The sequence below is a fragment of the Salvia miltiorrhiza genome, chromosome 6 (genome assembly GCF_028751815.1).
Source record: "Salvia miltiorrhiza cultivar Shanhuang (shh) chromosome 6, IMPLAD_Smil_shh, whole genome shotgun sequence".
Classification (NCBI taxonomy): Eukaryota; Viridiplantae; Streptophyta; class Magnoliopsida; order Lamiales; family Lamiaceae; genus Salvia; species Salvia miltiorrhiza.
In genome coordinates, this window is record NC_080392.1 from 29,159,858 (window position 1) to 29,184,849 (window position 24,992).

The window sequence follows — 24,992 nt, forward strand, 5'->3', positions numbered from 1 at the left end:
TACGGTCCCCTTGTGGCTTTCGTTGATATCTAGATATTTCGATTGATTTCTTTATACAAGTCGAGTCATCAAGAATACGAATATACCCTTTCTAAATCCCGCTCCTAAATTCCCTCCCTTAGTCGCGGTTTTCCCGAATTTGCTATCCTTAGCAAGTGCGGTCGTGACAATCCCGTCCTTGTCTCCTATTACGAATCCAGTGCTGACATTCAAAGCTAATCAGAATATTGTCAGTGATTTGCCGACCCTTAATGAAAGCACTTTGATTTTGATCCACCAACCGCCCCAAAACACCACGCAACCGGTTAACAATAACTTTAGATACAATCTTATACCCTGTATTGCACATACTAATCGGCCTAAAATCAGCGACCACCTCCGGATTCGCCTTCTTTGGTATAAGGCTTATCAGAGTTTTATTCCAGTCTCCAATATCCGCCCCGTTATTTAGCACTGCAAGCACTTCTTTTGTAATAAAACTGCCCATAGCAGGCCAAAACCTTTGGAAGAACCGAGCATTAAACCCATCCGGCCCCGACGATTTAGAAGGATGCATGTCAAAAATAGCTCGTTTAACCTCCTCCTCTGTAAACGGTCTATCAAGCAAACCAACATCATCGTTAGACAATCTTTCCTCAATGGAACTCGTCACCCTCAAAACATCCTCAGTCGATGGTCTACAAGAAGTAAAAATATTTTCAAAATATCTATTTATCACTCGAGCCATATCCTTCTCTTCGGTCTGCCACTCCCCAACCTCATCTCGTAACCGCTTAATCGTATCCTTCTTCCTTCGCTTAGAGGCCTGGACATGAAACGCCTTTGTATTCCTATCCCCATTCGCAAGCCAATTCACACGCGCCCTTTGCTTCCAATGACAAGCCTCTTCTTCTACTGCTTGCTCAATCTTTTTTGTAAGCTCCAGCACCTGCTCCTCGGATATTTTAGAGTTGACATTTTGTACAAGCTTATTCCTATCCTCCCAGAGCTTTTTAATCCTTTTAGAAAGGTCACCAAACTTCTCCTTCGCCCACTTCTTCAAGAACAGTTCACACTTCCTGAGTTTACTTGGGAGATCACAATCAAAACGGAGAGAAGACCATTCGCATAAGAAGTCAGGTACGAACTCCCGCTCCATAAACCATTTATCTTTACAATGAAAGCGACCCTTCCCTTTACACACAAGCGGAGCCCCTTCTTCCTCAAAGCGGCAGCCTACCGGCCTATGATCCGAGCCAAAGAAATCATAAACCTTAGTAACCATGCAAGGAAAAGCATCTTTCCAGCCCCTATTAGCGACAAAACGATCCAATCTCTCAAACATCATATCATCCTTCCGCTTATTCCACCAGGTGAACTCTGTATTTGGAGGTTCCAATTCAGCCAATCCACAATACACCAGAGCATCACGAAAACCCTGCATCTGTCTCGGAGGTCTGCCCCGCCCACCTTGTTTTTTTCAGAGTCTGAGAGAATTTCATTAAAATCTCTCGCCACCAACCAGGCCAGGCCGTCATAACTGATATTATCACTGAGCCTCTTAAGAAGAATCCACGAGGAATTTCGTTGCTCCGTTATCGGATTCCCATAAAAGCCTGTGAAACGAAAACTTGGCCCCACTTCGCTAATCATACAGTCAATATGTCCCACAGAAAACGATAAAACTCGTACATCCACCGGATTCTTCCACATAAGAATCAAACCACCACTTCTACCATTCGCATCCACAACAAAAACACCATCAAACCCAAACATTGCTTTCCAATTTGTGCATTTTGAACTCACAAGCCTTGTTTCGCACAAGAAAACAAGCCCCGGGGAAGACTCGGTGATAAGACACCGAAATTCATGGATCGCACGAGAACTTCCCAACCCCCGTGCGTTCCATACGAGACAATTCATTGGGCTCGGCGGGGCTGCTCCTCAGCCTCCGCCGTTATTGCCAACATTTTATTAGAAACACCCTCTACCCGATTAGCTTTCAAAACCGGGGTCCCAAGTTCCGCGCCATCACTCGGGCCCCCTTTCCTTTTGCTTCCCGAGACCTCCGACACCCTCGGGCTACCATCCACATCTGCACTCTCAAAAGCCCCCCTTCCTGGAAAACCCGCCCTGCTATATTGTCTCTCACCCCCTCGTCCCCCCCTCCCACGCCCTCCTCTCCCTCCAATCACCTCCTTTGCCCCTCTAGCTCTCCTCTTCCAGCTTCCTGCCTTCCCTTCAGCACTCTTCCCTCCCTCAAAGCTCGTAACATCTCCTGCTCCCCCCCCATGCAACCTCTTGCCACCAATTCCCACTGAAACTTCACTAATCATCTTTCCCCTTGCCCTGCACTCATTCTCCGTCAGCCCTCACCTCCTGCTCCACGGGGGAAGAGTCCCCCTGCACATCCTCCTTATCTCTCCTCTCCTCCACCCGTCGAGATTCCTCATCCGTCCTCGAGTTAACACTAAAGGTCGGTTTTATGATCTGTCGATCCGTTGATTCAGTAGTTTCCGCCAAAAAATGAGTTTTAGTGAGGCCTTCTTTTCGTGGCATAGTCCCCATAGTCGATTTCCTTCTTGTCTCCTGTACTTTAGCAGCCATAAGCCAAACACCAAACTTAAACTCACCACCCTTATCCACCTTTTTATCCTCGCAAAACCGCACTAGGTGGCCAATCTTCCCACAAGCAAAGCAGAAGTTGGGAAGCTTCTCATAAAGAAGTAGTACTATAGCACCCTCCATCTCTCCATCTGGCAGTAATCGCACGCATCTTTTAAGGGGATTATCCATCCGCCATCGCACGCGGACACGTGCAAAACGGCCCATACACAAGCCCCCCACTCCCATATCAATCTCTTCAACAACCCCAATCTGTTCTCCTATCCGACGGACCACATCCGGGTGCATACATGCAATAGGCATATTATGGCATTGCACCCACCCCGTAAACTCATCAAACCGGACGTCGGTCGGATTTTGAAAACCCTCCAACTTCTTAAACAACATTAAGTCCTGAAAAAGATGCCATGGTCCTCCAAGTAGCACATGTTTCCTATCCATCGTAGAAGCAAATAGGGCAACAAAAAGATTCGCTCCCACGATCTCAATATCCACACGTTGTTGCGCCTGGAGAATACTTGGTAAGTGATTCGCCAGCAACTCCCGATTGATTTGATGTCCCGCAAAAACTTTCCCCACCAAACAAAGTTTTGTTTTTTGTCGTAAACTTTCTGACAAGTGTTGTGATAGATTCACCGTACTCTCGTCCGCTTCCTCCTCCAACTTCAATTTATCCACGAGTCGCCTTATCTCCTCTTGATCCATGATCACAGACAGCACCAGAAACCCCAGCCTACCCCGTCGAACCGGGAAGAAATCGCCTTTGGAGGCGAAACCCTAGTCTCTCAAAACCCTAGAGAAGCCCTAGAGCGTTGGAGAAAAATAACGTATAACTAAAAATTATTCTGTCTTCTATAAATAAGACCCGTTAGCCTGATTCTCACCAGAAATGTATAAATAAAAATTAGTATGTCTTCTATAAATAAAAATTATCCAGTCTTCTATGAATAAAAACTATTTGGGCTTCTACAAATAAGACCTACTAGCCTAGTTCACACCAGAAACGTATAAATTTCATACTCCATTCGTCCCTGAAATAGCTTCCTCTTTGAGGACAACACGACTTTTAAGAAAAAATTGTAAAGTGTATTGATAGTGGAGAAAAAGTGTTATAATTAGTATTGAGAGTGGTGAAAAGTACGAATAAATAAATATTATTAGTGGTGGGGTAGTTGTCCAAAAATGGAAAGAAAGAAAGAGGAAATTATTTGGGGGACGTCCCAAAAAGGAAAAATAGAAAGTTATTTCAGGGACTGGGGAAGTATAATTAATTATTAAGTTTCATTACAATAATAATTACTTTTAATTATTCATGTTTTTTAATCAGCCTGTGACCTGCGAGTCTGCGACCCTCGTCCAACCCTGCCCCGCCCCGTGTTTTGCCCCGTCTCGACCTCACCCAACCTTGTCCCGACCCGTCTCTTGAGTGAGATCGATCTCAACCAAGACATATATTCCGGGAAAAATCTGAGGGAAAAGTCCTGTATCGAGGGATCTGTGGACCAAATGGGGTGCCTTCCTCTCGTGATTCTCACTTTTTTCTTCTTCTTTTTTGTTATTAATTTCTGTTTTATAAAATTTTATTTTTAAAAGATTACAATTCACAAATACACCCACACTACCCACGCAAGATAATTGGAATCCCTAAACTACGGACTAGAGGAGATAGAAAAGGTTCTTACCAACTAGTCATGATCTTGTCACATGCATGTTTATTCACAAACTACGGATATTAGATTTTGAAAACTACAAAATTCTCTCTCTCTTGAACGCGTTTGAGAACAGAGCCGCCGAATTGGAGATTTTGGTCATCCTTTCGGCGTCGGCGACGTCTTCTCCGGCGTGTCTGCCAGAGTCACGAGGACGGCCTCCTCCTTTCCGGTGCGGCGCGGAATCTTCTCCTCCAGCGATATATTCTCTAAATTCCGGTGGGCAACTACACAGCGATATATTCTCTAAATTCGCGATGCTTCTTTGAGATCCGGCGCGACTTGCAGATCCGGCAGATCCGGCAGAACAAGCAGCAGCGGCGACCGGCAGCGCGGCGACTTGCAGTCCAGCAGCAGCGGCGACCGGCGATCCAGCAGCAGCAGCGACCTGCAGAGCGGCGACCAGCAGTCCAGCCACAGCGACGACTTGCAGCGCGGCGACCGGCAGATCCAGCAGCATCGGCGACTTGCAGAGCGGCGACCGGTGCAGAGCAGCAGCGCGGCGACCGGTGCTCCTGCAGCACCAGCGCGGCGAACCCGGCGTTGACTACGACACCACCCCGACGCTGCTCACTGCAGTCCCTCTGTGTCTGCGCGGCACCGGCTAGCCACAAGCCCGGCGACCGGCGTCCCCTGCACCAAAGTTGCTATGCGTTGCTCCCTTGTTCAGCTGCTGTCTGTTTGCTTTTCTGGCTCTTGCTGCAGGAGTTTTTTGGTACCACATGACTTCTCCGGGAGGTCTGAATCTCCCAATAGTTTCGAACAATTTTGCCTGCAATAATTCCCCGATGAATGACTACACAAAGACTGGTGCGGGCTTGGCTGGCGGTAACGGAGCAGATTCTGCTTTTGTGGAGGAACGAGAAGTTGCTATACCCAACACCACAGCTATCTCAAACCCTAATGATTCGGATGTGGGGGCTGATAACATGCCCAAATCCAAATCGTATGCTGATATCACGATGAACAGGCCACCGAGACGTCCCGACCTACCTGCTCATCGGTTTCACTCATTACGTCCCACCAAAGAGGGAGAGCAGTTCTCCTTAAAAGTTCCACAGCACCTATATGCGCAAGAAGTCAGTAAGGAATTCTCTCATGCTATTATTGGTCGTCTTTTCCTTCGTAAAGGAGACAAACCTCAACCTGCATTGCTTCTCAAGGCAGAACTTCACAAAATTTGGAAATTAGAATCTGAGTGGCAACTTATTCCTCTTGGGAAAGGGTATTATACGCTGGTTTTCCGGACTCCTGAAGACAAAACTCGTGCTAAAGCTAAGCCGGTCTGGGAATTATCTTGTGGTCATGTACGTCTTCGAGAATGGTCCAAACACTTTGATCCATTTAAAGAGAATTCTTCCATGGCGAATGTATGGGTGAGGATACATTATTTGCCAATTGAGTATTGGCATCCTGAGATTCTAGCCGGGATTGGGCGGTACATTGGTCATCCTATTAAAATTGACGGAGCCTCGGCCCGTCGTGATTTTGGGCAGTTCGCGCACCTTCTTATTGAGTTAGATATGTCCAAATCCTTTCCTACTACTCTCTTAATTGATAACGATTCTTTTTCGTTCTATGTTGAATTCACGTATGAGAATTTACCTTTCTATTGCTCAAAATGTAAACTTACAGGACATCCCATCGAAAAGTGTCGGAAAATCTCCGTTAAGAAGACGGTTGTGGAAGAGGATGTTCAAGATAGAAGTCAAATGCCTTTGGTTAAAAATGGGAAACAGTGGCAACCTATCTCTGGTGATGCTAGAGACGAGAGAGAACATGAGCAGGAGACAGCCAAGGGAGATAGGCCGGTTGAGGTGGGTTCGAGAAGCGACATACAGGTTTCCCCAGCTCGTTCGGACCCGGGATGTTACTGTCACAGCCCGCCTTAACTAAGGATAGTTAAGCCGAGTGATCTACGACTAGGGATGGGGTTAAAGAAGAAGGGGAAGAAAAGGGGCGTCATTTATCGCCGTAAAACTTACTCATCTTAATAAAACTCGTCATTTTCATTCATGAATACTCAATTGAAAATAGTCTATGAAAGACAGCATAAAACTTAATTAATATCATTAATCAAGTTATACATCATATGAAACCATTCTCTTAAGACTCAAAGTATGACATAACATACTATAACATCAACAACATCTTGCAGCGGAAAGTAGCTAGACATATGTATGAAGACATATTCTAGACAGGTTAACTATTTATTAACAACCCTGGAGACTCCGCTCATTGCAGCACCATCATCACATCAGCTCAACCTGCACATTTAGAAAACATATGCAGGGCTGAGTACAAAAGCACTCAGTGGGCACGTATGCCTAGGTATAAAAATACATGCTTCAAAGTATGTTGAAAAACTCCAAGTAGTTTAAGAGATATAGCGATTTTCCCATCGCCTACCAGATTCGGCAGTTTCTGCCAACTGAAAGTCCAGATTTTTTTGAAAAATAGCAAACGTTACCTGAATGAGCTCAAATTTTATATGTAGATAGCTAACACATATATCTTCATAGAATAAAAATTTGAGAGCTAAATATCAACATATGGTTACTGAAATAATTAACCTAATCATCTGCCTCACGACAGTTTCAGCAGATACTGGCAGTAGACTTCTCAAATTTTAAAAGAGTAGTAAACGAAGTTCAAATAACATGAAACTTTGTACAAATATTCACCACACTCCCATCTATACCCCAGAAATTTCCCATAATATAATAGAAACGGGAATGCATCGAAATAAGGGCGTCAACTTACCCTTGTCCAAGTGAGCACTAATGGAAGTTGTTCGTCGGGGGTTTTCTGGTCGTCGTTCAGCGATGGTGTTTAGCCGCGAAGGTCTACGACTTAGTCTTCCTCGTACGAGGTAGATCAGGCTACACAACGGTGTTTTCTCAATCCTTTTTCGTCGTAAGGATAGTGAGAAACGAAAGCCGTAAGTTGGCCGGTGGCTAAGTCGGGAATTCGACGTTGGCCTCCGAAGGATATTGCGGCCTTTGGTCAGGAAAATATAGAGAAGGCTTCGGCCTTTCGATTGTTGGGTTTGGTAGCCTGAAGATGGAGGAACGAGTACACGTTCTCGGTTCAGAGCCTAGTGGCCGGTCGGCGAAGAAATAGCCTGGCGAAGGGAGCTCACTTGAGCTCTTGCAAGTAAGAAATTTTAAAAATTCTCCTAAACTCTCTCTTGCCTCACACCTCTTGCTGCACTTCTTCCTTCTGCAGAACTCTCCTCAATTTATAGAGGAATTTCTGCAGACAACAGAATCAAAGTGGTGGAAATTTTTGGTACCGGGAGTTGCAACTTTTGAAAATTTGATTGTTGAAATTTGCATCTTTTGACAAAATAAAGACACAAATTTGATAACGGAGTTCGGCCAATTATGCCTACGTCTCCGGAGCTGCTGCAGATCTATTTAACAAGGGAGAAAAATATACAGTGTTTACAACACTCACAACACTCAACTCACAACCCGTTATTCCCCGTGAAAATTACTATCTAATTTTCACTATTCACGAATTTCACTATTCGCGACGACTGTCACTATTCACTTGAACAGTACTTCACTATTCACCTTTTCTCCCAACCCTTCACCTGCTCCTCTCTTTCTCTAGATTGCAGATGAATCTTTTTTTTTTTCTTTGGTTTTGGGTGTATTTACAAATGCTGCTTCGAGGATTATTTATAGGGAATTGAGGTGGTAGGTGGCTGCAGTGTGAAAAGAAATGTTGCCATTGTTGAATGGCTTGCCGCAACTTTTTGACAATTGTGGGAGCTGCTTTTTGACTAACATGTAGGAATTGTTGTGTTGGATGAAAAATTGAGAAATACGTGTAGTGCCGTGATCTAGTTTCTCCTAGTTCCTGTAATAATTCTCCAATTCTTGTTTAATAAATACTCGTCGTATTTATATAAATTAAATCCTCAATCTTGAGATTTAATACGTGAAAGTCGGAATTAATTCGCGACTTAATACCTTAACACATATAACGCGAAATAATAAAATTATTATGCATATGATCTCAAATTATAATTCTAACAATTCGATTTAAATAACACGATTTATGAAATCGATTATAAATCTAAAATTTCTAATACTATTGAATCAATCAACTGGTAATGCAAAGTTTCAATGTGTAGCTAAACCAATAATTTAATTATTGGTTTGATTCATGATTGAATATTAAATCGCAGCTCTGTATCTCTTATACAGACTTTTGCTGAAATAATATTATCTGAACAAAATAATCACAATAAATAATTAAAAAAAAATTTATAACTAATGCACATATTTAATCTAATATGTATTTAAAAGAGCGGGGCATTACATACTACCCCCCTTAAAATAAATTTCGTCCCGAAATTTGCATACTTGGTATTCTAGCTTGTGATACTAGTCATTCGTTTCATTCATCTCTTTTGTAGCCTTTTCCATCCTGTGATGGTTCCTCTATATGACGAGAACAATATTATTGCCTCGTAACACTTAAACCTTGCAATCTAGTCACTAAACTGATTTCTCTCCATAACTTAAGCCTTGAGCTTGGACTATCTCATCTTTCTTAATCACATACTTTCTTAACTGCGAGACGTAATATTCAGTGTATACATCCACAATCCTCCACTAACCATTAGTGCACTATTCCTGACTTTCGTGAATCCTTTCGTTTTTCTTATTCTTGAGGCGAGACACATTTTCTCACCAATATCCATTTTCATTTCGTGCTTTCATAATCCTTTCTTGCAATTCACACTTAACTATTGATGCAACTACACAGCTTGATATTGTCTCCGGATGTTGAACAATTACTAAACCGAATAAGGCAATTATCAATCAGTACTTTATATTTAGTGGTGAAACATCTTATCTTAATTTCCAATTGATAGTACCATCATAATTCTTCACTAATTCGAATCGTCTCTGTTGTCTTACATTGAAATCTCTTTGCTAAAAAAAAAACACTTCAAATTCTTGTCAGCTATAAGGACCTCACACTTAACTCCGTAGAGATAGTATCTCCAAATTTCCAACACGTGCACAACCACAACGAGTTCTAAGTCATAAGTCAAGTAATTCAACTTTGGGGCTAATGAGACATAGTGCTCAAGTTCTCTGAAGTTTAAAACAAATACTTGCTTCCTATTGATGGAGCTTTTGACACTTTAGCCGAAACAATCACCCTTCTAGTGTGAGGTTGTTGGCTTTGAGGTTGGGTTGGATCTTAAGTCTTATTCTAAAGTTCTTTTTCTATGCTCGAATTTTCTGTTGTTTTCTTCATTCCATTTTCTTTCCTTCATCACATCTTGAGGTGGTGTATATCCAGATTGTGTCGGAGTCTTCCCATTCTCCCTTGGTAGCAGTGATTCGATGGTGAGAGTCTTGCTCGTTGGTTGCTCCTACGTAATATTTCTTTGGCTTGGTAGGGGAATTGAATATCTCATGAAGCCATTCGTTTGCGAACTCCTTCACGCGTTTCTTATAAGTGTCCACCATATTTGGAGCACGTCCTGATATTTTGTTGAAAACTCTATCATACTAGTTATCTGCCCTGGTTCTCCACTTGGGATTCCAGAAGTTGCTTTGTTTCTACCGACTATCGGTCAAAAGATAGGTTGATGCTTAGTGTATCTTTCTAACTGTGAGAATATCACCTTCTAGTACTTCGAGAACTGACAGCAAACTAAGTCATTCTAGTCATTACTGTGCTTATCGTGGTAAAATAAGATCTTATTGTGACAACTACATAGTGTGAGTCTATACATTGGGATGACGCCCTACTCAAGGTCAAAATCATAATTGACAATCACCGAGATCTTAGTTATATGGGCTGACCAGACCCAGCACGATGAATCACTCAGTCAAATGGGAGCTTCGCCCCCAATCATGTCAACTTCTTATCTCTTATAAAGCTTTAAGTCAACTTCTAACTTAAAGCACTTACTAATAAGTACTTCATCATAAGTTACTGATACCATGAAAGTCCATTCTATGTTGTTCTAGCCAAGCTATCATGACTAACATCATAATCATAAGCAACATAAGTTCTTATGTGAAAAACTTAATTTCACCGCTATTGAAATAGCTCAAGTGAATCCTTAGTCTTAAAGCATTGCCTCTATGTTGTAACATCTCTATGTTAAACATTTCTATCTTACCAGTCTTTACTTAAATCGATCAAGCGGTGCTATCACGATTAACATTCTCAAAGCATTCTAGGGTGGTACTCAAACGGTTTGTAAGAGGACCCATCATTCTAATCGTATAGGCAGCTAGCCTAAAACGACAACATAAAGCTTTCTCATTCATTCATACATACATACTTCTGTTTCTTTTGAAACCTTAACATATATGGACATTTAATGTCCCTTTCATGAAAACTTTGCTTATGCCGGAAAGATTCAAGGAATCTAACTCGACCATACATACATACATACATTGATTCGTTAAGGGCTCAGGTTGTCCCGAACACGAAATACATTCATTGAGTCGTTATGGGTTCGGGTAATCCCAAACACGACAAAAAGCATTCACATAGCATCGTAAACATAAGGCGCACATTTTCTTGAAAAACTTTCATAACATCTGAAATACATATATGTATATTTTTGAAACTATTATCGTACCTTTGTTGCGGCAGTGTGGCGGCGAGCTGAGGGTTACTGACATTCTTAGAAGTCTAGAGATACTATTCTAGATTCGACATCAAAAACTTATGATAATCAGAGACATGAAAGGAAACTTATGCTCTATCTCATATTCTATCTCCTTACTCAACTCTATATAAACTCTCCACTCATCTCAAATCCTTAAGTTCAAGGATAGGTTTCAAGAAAATCATGGTTCCAAGTCTCGATTTGTCTCTCATATAAGGCTCGTCTAATCTCATTCAAACACATAGACAACACAATCACCTAAGGCCCATAAGAAAACACAATCAAACATTATCAAAACATGCTCTATTTTTATAATGACTCAACTTCAAAATCTAACCTGTTCTGACTCCGACACCTCCTGGACTCGAGACTCATACCAAAAGAAAGGTCTTCGAGTCTAGTTTCATATAAAAAAAAGTAGAGTAAAAAACTCCAAGTATTGTAGGAGATATGACTGTTTTACTACAGTCTACCATATTTGGCAATTTTGAGCAATCGAAAACTTGGATTTTTAAAAAAATAGTAAACGTTGTCAAACTGGGCTCACCTTTGGTGGATATCTAGCTAACACTATAAGGTTAATACCATAAAAATTTTGAAATCTAGATCACACAGGAAGCTACTGAAATGAATGACTCTTTCTCCTGTTCTCTGAAATTCTCGGTAGTAATGTGCAGTTTAGGTTTTGTATTTTATAAAAATAGTAAACGAAGTCCAAATGACTTGAAATTTTACCGGTGTGCTTACGACTTATGTAGGGATTTGTTATAAAATTATCAAAGCTATTAGACATCTAAAAACCGTCGATCACAGTAGGTCAGTAGGCGTACGAAATTCACCAAAATCTCATTTCAAACTCTTAAATGCTCAACTCAACATCCCTTCAAAGAAAACCAATCAAAGCTCATTTTAAACACATATAGCACTTGAAAACATTCAAGCACATTATAATACTCATCATACTAAATCTTGACTCTCTTCTTACATCATAACCTCAAATCTCAAGTAAAACATTTCAACGAACTCATCATTAAAATTCTCTTCTCATTTTCGTGCTCAAAATTACTCAAATACTCAAACATGATCTCATTTATCATATAAATCATTATACACATATAGATTCCTTTTTATCATGTAAACTAAACTCTAATGAAACTTCATGTATCATCATAAAACTCTTAATAAAACATGACAAACTTTCACATAATGGTCATAAAGCAATTAGACCTCATTTTATCAATCATCGACTTCTCAAAATATGAAAACTCAAAAACTCATACAAACTAAACTAAGTCAAAAATTTTCTTAGCCAACAAAAGATTTACTCAAACATAATTATACACTAATATCATGCTCAAATACATATATCTTAAGCCAAAATCACTTAAATAACACATAGGCAAAAAGTCCTAATTTTTATTAAAGTAAACTCTTTGAAATTTAATAAACACACATGATACCTTAATCCATTCATAGATCTATCAATCTTAGCCAATTAATCTCACATATAACCCATCAATTTACAAATTAGAGCATAGATACACATATCCCTAATTTTATTAAACTAACTCATATCAAAATCATCAATTGACATCATATACTCAATTTACTCCATCAATCACCATCATATACATCTCATGGACTCATCTTCATCATCTATTAATCATCTTAACCATTGACTCAAAAGTTCCCAATTTTGGGTAAACTAAACTCCATCGAACTTTCACATCTCAAGGCATATACTTCACACATAACATCATACAATCTAGATCTATAAAAATAAGAATCACTTAAAACTATCGTAGACCAATTAACTTAAGTCCTCGTACTCGAACACTATATTACGATCTTAGCTTGAACTCTGAATTTCTATCATAATGAGTGGTCGATATCATTTATAGGACAAAGACTAATCTCAACTAATTACAATGAGACACAATTATACGAAGCCATAATTTGGGTAGTATACTACGTCAGTAGACTAACACTTCTTAGTCTTATCAATCAAGGGGATCTTATTATGACAACTCACGAGTTGCAAGGCTCAAACTCAACACAACATCAAAGCAAGGTGTTGTAGAAATTGTTCAAGAGAATCAAAAGAATGACCAGAGGGTATGAAATGATTAACTACTAGGTCGAACAAAATGACCTCGAGTATGAACCCATCTGGCTTTTCAACCGAAAGTTGAAACACATGGATTTTCAACCCAAAAGACGTCTACTGAGATTTGGATCATGTGGACTGGCCAGGTCCAACATAATCACTCCCCAGTCACACGGGATATACTATCCCGAACTTGAAAATTCTGTGTCTTCTAAACCCTCAACATACTATACATAACAAAACTTAAGTTCACACCAGCAAGCTAAAAGCTTAAACTCAGGGTCCTATGTTCTAGACTCTTGTTTCGAAAGTTCAATATTTTTCGACTCTCCTCTCATGTTGCGGTGGTGGTGGCGGAGTATTATCCCGCCTATCCTTCACATCACACTCTTGATGATATCTTTGAGGCATTTTTGAAATCACAAAAGGAAAACTCAACTCGACCAACGCTCTAAGCATCCTCGAAACTCAAGTGCAATTTACTAACTCAATTTTAAGGAAACCCTCACGGTCACCTTAACATTCATCTGTAAGGCAATAAGCACTCACGAAATGCTAACAAAAAGACCACTCTGATCAACCTAATATATCCATCAGTAGAATGCCTCTTTTTAGAGGACTTACATAAAGGGGTTATATAAACCCTACAAAAACCATAGTATCTATCGTAATGTCCCTTCTAAACCGACACCATTAATGGTGCTATGTCTCTGTTTGGACTTCCTACGGTAATTGTTACCGGTTAACTCATCTATTTGCTACTTTAGCACACTAGGAACATCCATCTATTTAACATCAGTAGGGTACTATATTCGCATGCTTATCTATCAGCATGTCAAAAGCTCAAGTATCAATATCTCCTAAGTAAGTTATATACATCGCAATATAATTGAAACTAATCAAAAACAAGGGTGTACTGCTCATACTCTCAAGATCATCCTTAGCTCTAGCCTACATCGGCTTCTCTTCTCATTCTCATCAACTCTAGCCCTCCTCGGCTACTTCTCATCCTTTCATACCCTAGCCTTCCTTGGCTCTTTCTCATCCTTTCATAGTCTATGAACATGTGTTTGAAAATCTGCTAGGGTATCTCTGTACCACATACTGTACGCCTCGTCCTCGTATCCGATCTTCCCTGAGATCGATCTCACAACAGTCCACTTTCGTGCAGTGCCAACAGTCCTGGCCAACCTATAAGGAGAACTTAAAGGTGACTCTAGGAACTAACTCTACTTGGCTCCAGCAACAGAAATAAACAAAACATAACTTAGCAAAACTCCTACTAAGTAGTACTGATATCTTAAAACTCAAGCTCAAAACATCTAAATTCTCATCTCGTCCCATCTTTACTCAGTAGGGAATCTCTCTAAACAATGATATTAGATCCCTTAATCTAAATCTTCGTGACTCAGTAAGACAACTCAACAATTCTCTCTCAAAGCCATCTCCAAAGACTATGGCTCATGATACCTCCTCAAGTACCATTAAGGTTGCGTGAGCAAAACTCGCGTCACAAAACAACTCAACATATCGTACAATATCTCATTGCAGCATGCTAATAACTCATCATTAATCATGCTATTATACTCAAGCTCATAACTCAAACTCATAACTCAAACCAACAAGTACTTAAAGCAATTGTTAATTCTCTCAAGCTTTAGCTCTAAGTTCTCATTTCATCCTTCTACTTAGTAAAAAAAAAATCTCTCTTAACAATGACATTAGATTCCTTCATCTAAATCATCGTGACTTATCACAACTGCTCAAACAATTCTCATCACAAAACATCTCAAATACATCACATCATAACTCATAATTATGCATCCTCAATCATATAACATCATATGATATAAACGCTCTCATGATTCATCATGTAACGTCAACATATGCTCTTACAACATAATAACTCATTATTAATCATGTTGTCATCCTCAAACTCAAACTATGCACCTTCAAAGTGTAACATCATAACTCATCATATAACCTCAACATCATGCTCTTCAAAATTTAATGTCAAATAAACTTTGAAATTTTACATACCTCGTTGAGTCTGGTGTGATGGTGCGCTGAGCTCACGGTTGTTAATAACTATTAGTCTAGTGACTCATTCTAGACTAAACTCAAGACTTATAATTCAGAGCTTTCCTTGGCTCTGATACCACTTTGTCACAGCCCGCCTTAACTAAGGATAGTTAAGCCGAGTGATCTACGACTAGGGATGGGGTTAAAGAAGAAGGGGAAGAAAAGGGGCGTCATTTATCGCCGTAAAACTTACTCATCTTAATAAAACTCGTCATTTTCATTCATGAATACTCAATTGAAAATAGTCTATGAAAGACAGCATAAAACTTAATTAATATCATTAATCAAGTTATACATCATATGAAACCATTCTCTTAAGACTCAAAGTATGACATAACATACTATAACATCAACAACATCTTGCAGCGGAAAGTAGCTAGACATATGTATGAAGACATATTCTAGACATGTTAACTATTTATTAACAACCCTGGAGACTCCGCTCATTGCAGCACCATCATCACATCAGCTCAACCTGCACATTTAGAAAACATATGCAGGGCTGAGTACAAAAGCACTCAGTGGGCACGTATGCCTAGGTATAAAAATACATGCTTCAAAACTGTAAATTGTCGTGCCATCATAAACAGTACAGCAAGGGAGTTTTTCGCTAAAAAGGCCCAAGCTTACTAAATTCATTTGTGATTCTTAAAGTTCGACTGCAGTCTAAGTTCTCTTGTAATCTATCATATCTGGAACTGTGTGCCGGAGAGGTGGCCACCTCTCACGGTCACTTGACCGGCCAACCCGCTAGATGACTCACGGTCACTGGTGTACACTAGTCCTGGCAGGATAGCTATCAACTGCTCAGGACCCGAATTCGATTGCATCATTGGCAAAGCCAAAGCAGATAGATATCATACTAAAATTTAAACATTTTATGGCAAGACAATACTTGAAATAACTTTAACTCAAAGATTTTGTCATGAAATAACTTGCTTGAATGTAACATTTAAACTCATTTGATATATATGAAACTGAAATTAACAGTTAGATCATCTCATGCATTCATTCGTATAAGAGGCCTACGATACGTAGGGGATCTCTATATACGTATAGTAAAAGTAATGCCCACCTGATTGCAGTGTTTTGCTACTTAAGACAATGATTCTCTTTCCTTAGCGCGATAGATTACTCAGACGCTTTTGTTTATTTGAACCTTTGATAACACGAAAACATGTGTTCGAGTGAATAATAGAAATGATAACAACAAATGCAGTGAATCACTATTCACTCATTTCTCTAACTACCCATATTTCCTTAAACGACTATATCTAACTCATATACAATCGTTCTTCCTTTATCAAAATATTTCATGTACCTTTGAGGATGTAGGAAATTCCATTTTATATTATTCATTTATTTATCTATTATAAATAAAGAATAATTCTATAAACATAAAACGTTTTCCTTTTCCCCATTTAATAATGCCAATCACCAATATATATATATACACATCAATAGCTCATTTATAATCTAAAAGTGATATTTTATCAACAATAAAACTTTAAAATCCTTAATAGGAATTATTTTGAATCATTTCCATCTCAACAAAACTGTATAGATTCAACTTCAACTAATAAACTGCTTTTACTCCGAACTCGTATGGAGTCGAATTTTATATCAATAGAAACCTCTTTGAGTCTAGTTTAATTGAAAAAAAAAAGTATGTTGAAAAACTCCAAGTAGTTTAAGAGATATAGCGATTTTCCCATCGCCTACCAGATTCGGCAGTTTCTGCCAACTGAAAGTCCAGATTTTTTTGAAAAATAGCAAACGTTACCTGAATGAGCTCAAATTTTATATGTAGATAGCTAACACATATATCTTCATAGAATAAAAATTTGAGAGCTAAATATCAACATATGGTTACTGAAATAATTAACCTAATCATCTGCCTCACGACAGTTTCAGCAGATACTGGCAGTAGACTTCTCAAATTTTAAAAGAGTAGTAAACGAAGTTCAAATAACATGAAACTTTGTACAAATATTCACCACACTCCCATCTATACCCCAGAAATTTCCCATAATATAATAGAAACGGGAATGCATCGAAATAAGGGCGTCAACTTACCCTTGTCCAAGTGAGCACTAATGGAAGTTGTTCGTCGGGGGTTTTCTGGTCGTCGTTCAGCGATGGTGTTTAGCCGCGAAGGTCTACGACTTAGTCTTCCTCGTACGAGGTAGATCAGGCTACACAACGGTGTTTTCTCAATCCTTTTTCGTCGTAAGGATAGTGAGAAACGAAAGCCGTAAGTTGGCCGGTGGCTAAGTCGGGAATTCGACGTTGGCCTCCGAAGGATATTGCGGCCTTTGGTCAGGAAAATATAGAGAAGGCTTCGGCCTTTCGATTGTTGGGTTTGGTAGCCTGAAGATGGAGGAACGAGTACACGTTCTCGGTTCAGAGCCTAGTGGCCGGTCGGCGAAGAAATAGCCTGGCGAAGGGAGCTCACTTGAGCTCTTGCAAGTAAGAAATTTTAAAAATTCTCCTAAACTCTCTCTTGCCTCACACCTCTTGCTGCACTTCTTCCTTCTGCAGAACTCTCCTCAATTTATAGAGGAATTTCTGCAGACAACAGAATCAAAGTGGTGGAAATTTTTGGTACCGGGAGTTGCAACTTTTGAAAATTTGATTGTTGAAATTTGCATCTTTTGACAAAATAAAGACACAAATTTGATAACGGAGTTCGGCCAATTATGCCTACGTCTCCGGAGCTGCTGCAGATCTATTTAACAAGGGAGAAAAATATACAGTGTTTACAACACTCACAACACTCAACTCACAACCCGTTATTCCCCGTGAAAATTACTATCTAATTTTCACTATTCACGAATTTCACTATTCGCGACGACTGTCACTATTCACTTGAACAGTACTTCACTATTCACCTTTTCTCCCAACCCTTCACCTTCTCCTCTCTTTCTCTAGATTGCAGATGAATCTTTTTTTTTCTTTGGTTTTGGGTGTATTTACAAATGCTGCTTCGAGGATTATTTATAGGGAATTGAGGTGGTAGGTGGCTGCAGTGTGAAAAGAAATGTTGCCATTGTTGAATGGCTTGCCGCAACTTTTTGACAATTGTGGGAGCTGCTTTTTGACTAACATGTAGGAATTGTTGTGTTGGATGAAAAATCGAGAAATACGTGTAGTGCCGTGATCTAGTTTCTCCTAGTTCCTGTAATAATTCTCCAATTCTTGTTTAATAAATACTCGTCGTATTTATATAAATTAAATCCTCAATCTTGAGATTTAATACGTGAAAGTCGGAATTAATTCGCGACTTAATACCTTAACACATATAACGCGAAATAATAAAATTATTATGCATATGATCTCAAATTATAATTCTAACAATTCGATTTAAATAACACGATTTATGAAATCGATTATAAATCTAAAATTTCTAATACTATTGAATCAATCAACTGGTAATGCAAAGTTTCAATGTGTAGCTAAACCAATAATTTAATTATTGGTTTGATTCATGATTGAATATTAAATCGCAGCTCTGTATCTCTTATACAGACTTTTGCTGAAATAATATTATCTGAACAAAATAATCACAATAAATAATTAAAAAAAAATTTATAACTAATGCACATATTTAATCTAATATGTATTTAAAAGAGCGGGGCATTACATACTACCCCCCTTAAAATAAATTTCGTCCCGAAATTTGCATACTTGGTATTCTAGCTTGTGATACTAGTCATTCGTTTCATTCATCTCTTTTGTAGCCTTTTCCATCCTGTGATGGTTCCTCTATATGACGAGAACAATATTATTGCCTCGTAACACTTAAACCTTGCAATCTAGTCACTAAACTGATTTCTCTCCATAACTTAAGCCTTGAGCTTGGACTATCTCATCTTTCTTAATCACATACTTTCTTAACTGCGAGACGTAATATTCAGTGTATACATCCACAATCCTCCACTAACCATTAGTGCACTATTCCTGACTTTCGTGAATCCTTTCGTTTTTCTTATTCTTGAGGCGAGACACATTTTCTCACCAATATCCATTTTCATTTCGTGCTTTCATAATCCTTTCTTGCAATTCACACTTAACTATTGATGCAACTACACAGCTTGATATTGTCTCCGGATGTTGAACAATTACTAAACCGAATAAGGCAATTATCAATCAGTACTTTATATTTAGTGGTGAAACATCTTATCTTAATTTCCAATTGATAGTACCATCATAATTCTTCACTAATTCGAATCGTCTCTGTTGTCTTACATTGAAATCTCTTTGCTAAAAAAAAAACACTTCAAATTCTTGTCAGCTATAAGGACCTCACACTTAACTCCGTAGAGATAGTATCTCCAAATTTCCAACACGTGCACAACCACAACGAGTTCTAAGTCATAAGTCAAGTAATTCAACTTTGGGGCTAATGAGACATAGTGCTCAAGTTCTCTGAAGTTTAAAACAAATACTTGCTTCCTATTGATGGAGCTTTTGACACTTTAGCCGAAACAATCACCCTTCTAGTGTGAGGTTGTTGGCTTTGAGGTTGGGTTGGATCTTAAGTCTTATTCTAAAGTTCTTTTTCTATGCTCGAATTTTCTGTTGTTTTCTTCATTCCATTTTCTTTCCTTCATCACATCTTGAGGTGGTGTATATCCAGATTGTGTCGGAGTCTTCCCATTCTCCCTTGGTAGCAGTGATTCGATGGTGAGAGTCTTGCTCGTTGGTTGCTCCTACGTAATATTTCTTTGGCTTGGTAGGGGAATTGAATATCTCATGACGCCATTCGTTTGCGAACTCCTTCACGCGTTTCTTATAAGTGTCCACCATATTTGGAGCACGTCCTGATATTTTGTTGAAAACTCTATCATACTAGTTATCTGCCCTGGTTCTCCACTTGGGATTCCAGAAGTTGCTTTGTTTCTACCGACTATCGGTCAAAAGATAGGTTGATGCTTAGTGTATCTTTCTAACTGTGAGAATATCACCTTCTAGTACTTCGAGAACTGACAGCAAACTAAGTCATTCTAGTCATTACTGTGCTTATCGTGGTAAAATAAGATCTTATTGTGACAACTACATAGTGTGAGTCTATACATTGGGATGACGCCCTACTCAAGGTCAAAATCCTAATTGACAATCACCGAGATCTTAGTTATATGGGCTGACCAGACCCAGCACGATGAATCACTCAGTCAAATGGGAGCTTCGCCCCCAATCATGTCAACTTCTTATCTCTTATAAAGCTTTAAGTCAACTTCTAACTTAAAGCACTTACTAATAAGTACTTCATCATAAGTTACTGATACCATGAAAGTCCATTCTATGTTGTTCTAGCCAAGCTATCATGACTAACATCATAATCATAAGCAACATAAGTTCTTATGTGAAAAACTTAATTTCACCGCTATTGAAATAGCTCAAGTGAATCCTTAGTCTTAAAGCATTGCCTCTATGTTGTAACATCTCTATGTTAAACATTTCTATCTTACCAGTCTTTACTTAAATCGATCAAGCGGTGCTATCACGATTAACATTCTCAAAGCATTCTAGGGTGGTACTCAAACGGTTTGTAAGAGGACCCATCATTCTAATCGTATAGGCAGCTAGCCTAAAACGACAACATAAAGCTTTCTCATTCATTCATACATACATACTTCTGTTTCTTTTGAAACCTTAACATATATGGACATTTAATGTCCCTTTCATGAAAACTTTGCTTATGCCGGAAAGATTCAAGGAATCTAACTCGACCATACATACATACATACATTGATTCGTTAAGGGCTCAGGTTGTCCCGAACACGAAATACATTCATTGAGTCGTTATGGGTTCGGGTAGTCCCAAACACGACAAAAAGCATTCACATAGCATCGTAAACATAAGGCGCACATTTTCTTGAAAAACTTTCATAACATCTGAAATACATATATGTATATTTTTGAAACTATTATCGTACCTTTGTTGCGGCAGTGTGGCGGCGAGCTGAGGGTTACTGACATTCTTAGAAGTCTAGAGATACTATTCTAGATTCGACATCAAAAACTTATGATAATCAGAGACATGAAAGGAAACTTATGCTCTATCTCATATTCTATCTCCTTACTCAACTCTATATAAACTCTCCACTCATCTCAAATCCTTAAGTTCAAGGATAGGTTTCAAGAAAATCATGGTTCCAAGTCTCGATTTGTCTCTCATATAAGGCTCGTCTAATCTCATTCAAACACATAGACAACACAATCACCTAAGGCCCATAAGAAAACACAATCAAACATTATCAAAACATGCTCTATTTTTATAATGACTCAACTTCAAAATCTAACCTGTTCTGACTCCGACACCTCCTGGACTCGAGACTCATACCAAAAGAAAGGTCTTCGAGTCTAGTTTCATATAAAAAAAAGTAGAGTAAAAAACTCCAAGTATTGTAGGAGATATGACTGTTTTACTACAGTCTACCATATTTGGCAATTTTGAGCAATCGAAAACTTGGATTTTTAAAAAAATAGTAAACGTTGTCAAACTGGGCTCACCTTTGGTGGATATCTAGCTAACACTATAAGGTTAATACCATAAAAATTTTGAAATCTAGATCACACAGGAAGCTACTGAAATGAATGACTCTTTCTCCTGTTCTCTGAAATTCTCGGTAGTAATGTGCAGTTTAGGTTTTGTATTTTATAAAAATAGTAAACGAAGTCCAAATGACTTGAAATTTTACCGGTGTGCTTACGACTTATGTAGGGATTTGTTATAAAATTATCAAAGCTATTAGACATCTAAAAACCGTCGATCACAGTAGGTCAGTAGGCGTACGAAATTCACCAAAATCTCATTTCAAACTCTTAAATGCTCAACTCAACATCCCTTCAAAGAAAACCAATCAAAGCTCATTTTAAACACATATAGCACTTGAAAACATTCAAGCACATTATAATACTCATCATACTAAATCTTGACTCTCTTCTTACATCATAACCTCAAATCTCAAGTAAAACATTTCAACGAACTCATCATTAAAATTCTCTTCTCATTTTCGTGCTCAAAATTACTCAAATACTCAAACATGATCTCATTTATCATATAAATCATTATACACATATAGATTCCTTTTTATCATGTAAACTAAACTCTAATGAAACTTCATGTATCATCATAAAACTCTTAATAAAACATGACAAACTTTCACATAATGGTCATAAAGCAATTAGACCTCATTTTATCAATCATCGACTTCTCAAAATATGAAAACTCAAAAACTCATACAAACTAAACTAAGTCAAAAATTTTCTTAGCCAACAAAAGATTTACTCAAACATAATTATACACTAATATCATGCTCAAATACATATATCTTAAGCCAAAATCACTTAAATAACACATAGGCAAAAAGTCCTAATTTTTATTAAAGTAAACTCTTTGAAATTTAATAAACACACATGATACCTTAATCCATTCATAGATCTATCAATCTTAGCCAATTAATCTCACATATAACCCATCAATTTACAAATTAGAGCATAGATACACATATCCCTAATTTTATTAAACTAACTCATATCAAAATCATCAATTGACATCATATACTCAATTTACTCCATCAATCACCATCATATACATCTCATGGACTCATCTTCATCATCTATTAATCATCTTAACCATTGACTCAAAAGTTCCCAATTTTGGGTAAACTAAACTCCATCGAACTTTCACATCTCAAGGCATATACTTCACACATAACATCATACAATCTAGATCTATAAAAATAAGAATCACTTAAAACTATCGTAGACCAATTAACTTAAGTCCTCGTACTCGAACACTATATTACGATCTTAGCTTGAACTCTGAATTTCTATCATAATGAGTGGTCGATATCATTTATAGGACAAAGACTAATCTCAACTAATTACAATGAGACACAATTATACGAAGCCATAATTTGGGTAGTATACTACGTCAGTAGACTAACACTTCTTAGTCTTATCAATCAAGGGGATCTTATTATGACAACTCACGAGTTGCAAGGCTCAAACTCAACACAACATCAAAGCAAGGTGTTGTAGAAATTGTTCAAGAGAATCAAAAGAATGACCAGAGGGTATGAAATGATTAACTACTAGGTCGAACAAAATGACCTCGAGTATGAACCCATCTGGCTTTTCAACCGAAAGTTGAAACACATGGATTTTCAACCCAAAAGACGTCTACTGAGATTTGGATCATGTGGACTGGCCAGGTCCAACATAATCACTCCCCAGTCACACGGGATATACTATCCCGAACTTGAAAATTCTGTGTCTTCTAAACCCTCAACATACTATACATAACAAAACTTAAGTTCACACCAGCAAGCTAAAAGCTTAAACTCAGGGTCCTATGTTCTAGACTCTTGTTTCGAAAGTTCAATATTTTTCGACTCTCCTCTCATGTTGCGGTGGTGGTGGCGGAGTATTATCCCGCCTATCCTTCACATCACACTCTTGATGATATCTTTGAGGCATTTTTGAAATCACAAAAGGAAAACTCAACTCGACCAACGCTCTAAGCATCCTCGAAACTCAAGTGCAATTTACTAACTCAATTTTAAGGAAACCCTCACGGTCACCTTAACATTCATCTGTAAGGCAATAAGCACTCACGAAATGCTAACAAAAAGACCACTCTGATCAACCTAATATATCCATCAGTAGAATGCCTCTTTTTAGAGGACTTACATAAAGGGGTTATATAAACCCTACAAAAACCATAGTATCTATCGTAATGTCCCTTCTAAACCGACACCATTAATGGTGCTATGTCTCTGTTTGGACTTCCTACGGTAATTGTTACCGGTTAACTCATCTATTTGCTACTTTAGCACACTAGGAACATCCATCTATTTAACATCAGTAGGGTACTATATTCGCATGCTTATCTATCAGCATGTCAAAAGCTCAAGTATCAATATCTCCTAAGTAAGTTATATACATCGCAATATAATTGAAACTAATCAAAAACAAGGGTGTACTGCTCATACTCTCAAGATCATCCTTAGCTCTAGCCTACATCGGCTTCTCTTCTCATTCTCATCAACTCTAGCCCTCCTCGGCTACTTCTCATCCTTTCATACCCTAGCCTTCCTTGGCTCTTTCTCATCCTTTCATAGTCTATGAACATGTGTTTGAAAATCTGCTAGGGTATCTCTGTACCACATACTGTACGCCTCGTCCTCGTATCCGATCTTCCCTGAGATCGATCTCACAACAGTCCACTTTCGTGCAGTGCCAACAGTCCTGGCCAACCTATAAGGAGAACTTAAAGGTGACTCTAGGAACTAACTCTACTTGGCTCCAGCAACAGAAATAAACAAAACATAACTTAGCAAAACTCCTACTAAGTAGTACTGATATCTTAAAACTCAAGCTCAAAACATCTAAATTCTCATCTCGTCCCATCTTTACTCAGTAGGGAATCTCTCTAAACAATGATATTAGATCCCTTAATCTAAATCTTCGTGACTCAGTAAGACAACTCAACAATTCTCTCTCAAAGCCATCTCCAAAGACTATGGCTCATGATACCTCCTCAAGTACCATTAAGGTTGCGTGAGCAAAACTCGCGTCACAAAACAACTCAACATATCGTACAATATCTCATTGCAGCATGCTAATAACTCATCATTAATCATGCTATTATACTCAAGCTCATAACTCAAACTCATAACTCAAACCAACAAGTACTTAAAGCAATTGTTAATTCTCTCAAGCTTTAGCTCTAAGTTCTCATTTCATCCTTCTACTTAGTAAAAAAAAAATCTCTCTTAACAATGACATTAGATTCCTTCATCTAAATCATCGTGACTTATCA

General features: G+C 38.5%; 2 protein-coding genes across 2 annotated transcripts in view; one reads left to right on the top strand and one right to left on the bottom strand.

The window, feature by feature from the left end:
- Positions 1-2,334: 2,334 nt before the first annotated feature.
- On the bottom strand, positions 2,335-3,309 carry LOC130990729 (uncharacterized). Its single transcript, XM_057914958.1, has one exon. The coding sequence runs from the start codon at positions 3,307-3,309 to the stop codon at positions 2,335-2,337; it is 975 nt and encodes a 324-aa protein (XP_057770941.1).
- Positions 3,310-5,035: 1,726 nt separating this feature from the next.
- The window catches only part of LOC130990730 (uncharacterized), a 30,455-nt gene continuing 10,498 nt past the window's right edge, over positions 5,036-24,992 (top strand). The window contains exon 1 of the mRNA XM_057914959.1: positions 5,036-6,154. Within this exon, the coding sequence (XP_057770942.1) occupies positions 5,036-6,154 (1,119 nt within the window). The remainder of the gene's footprint in view (positions 6,155-24,992) is intronic.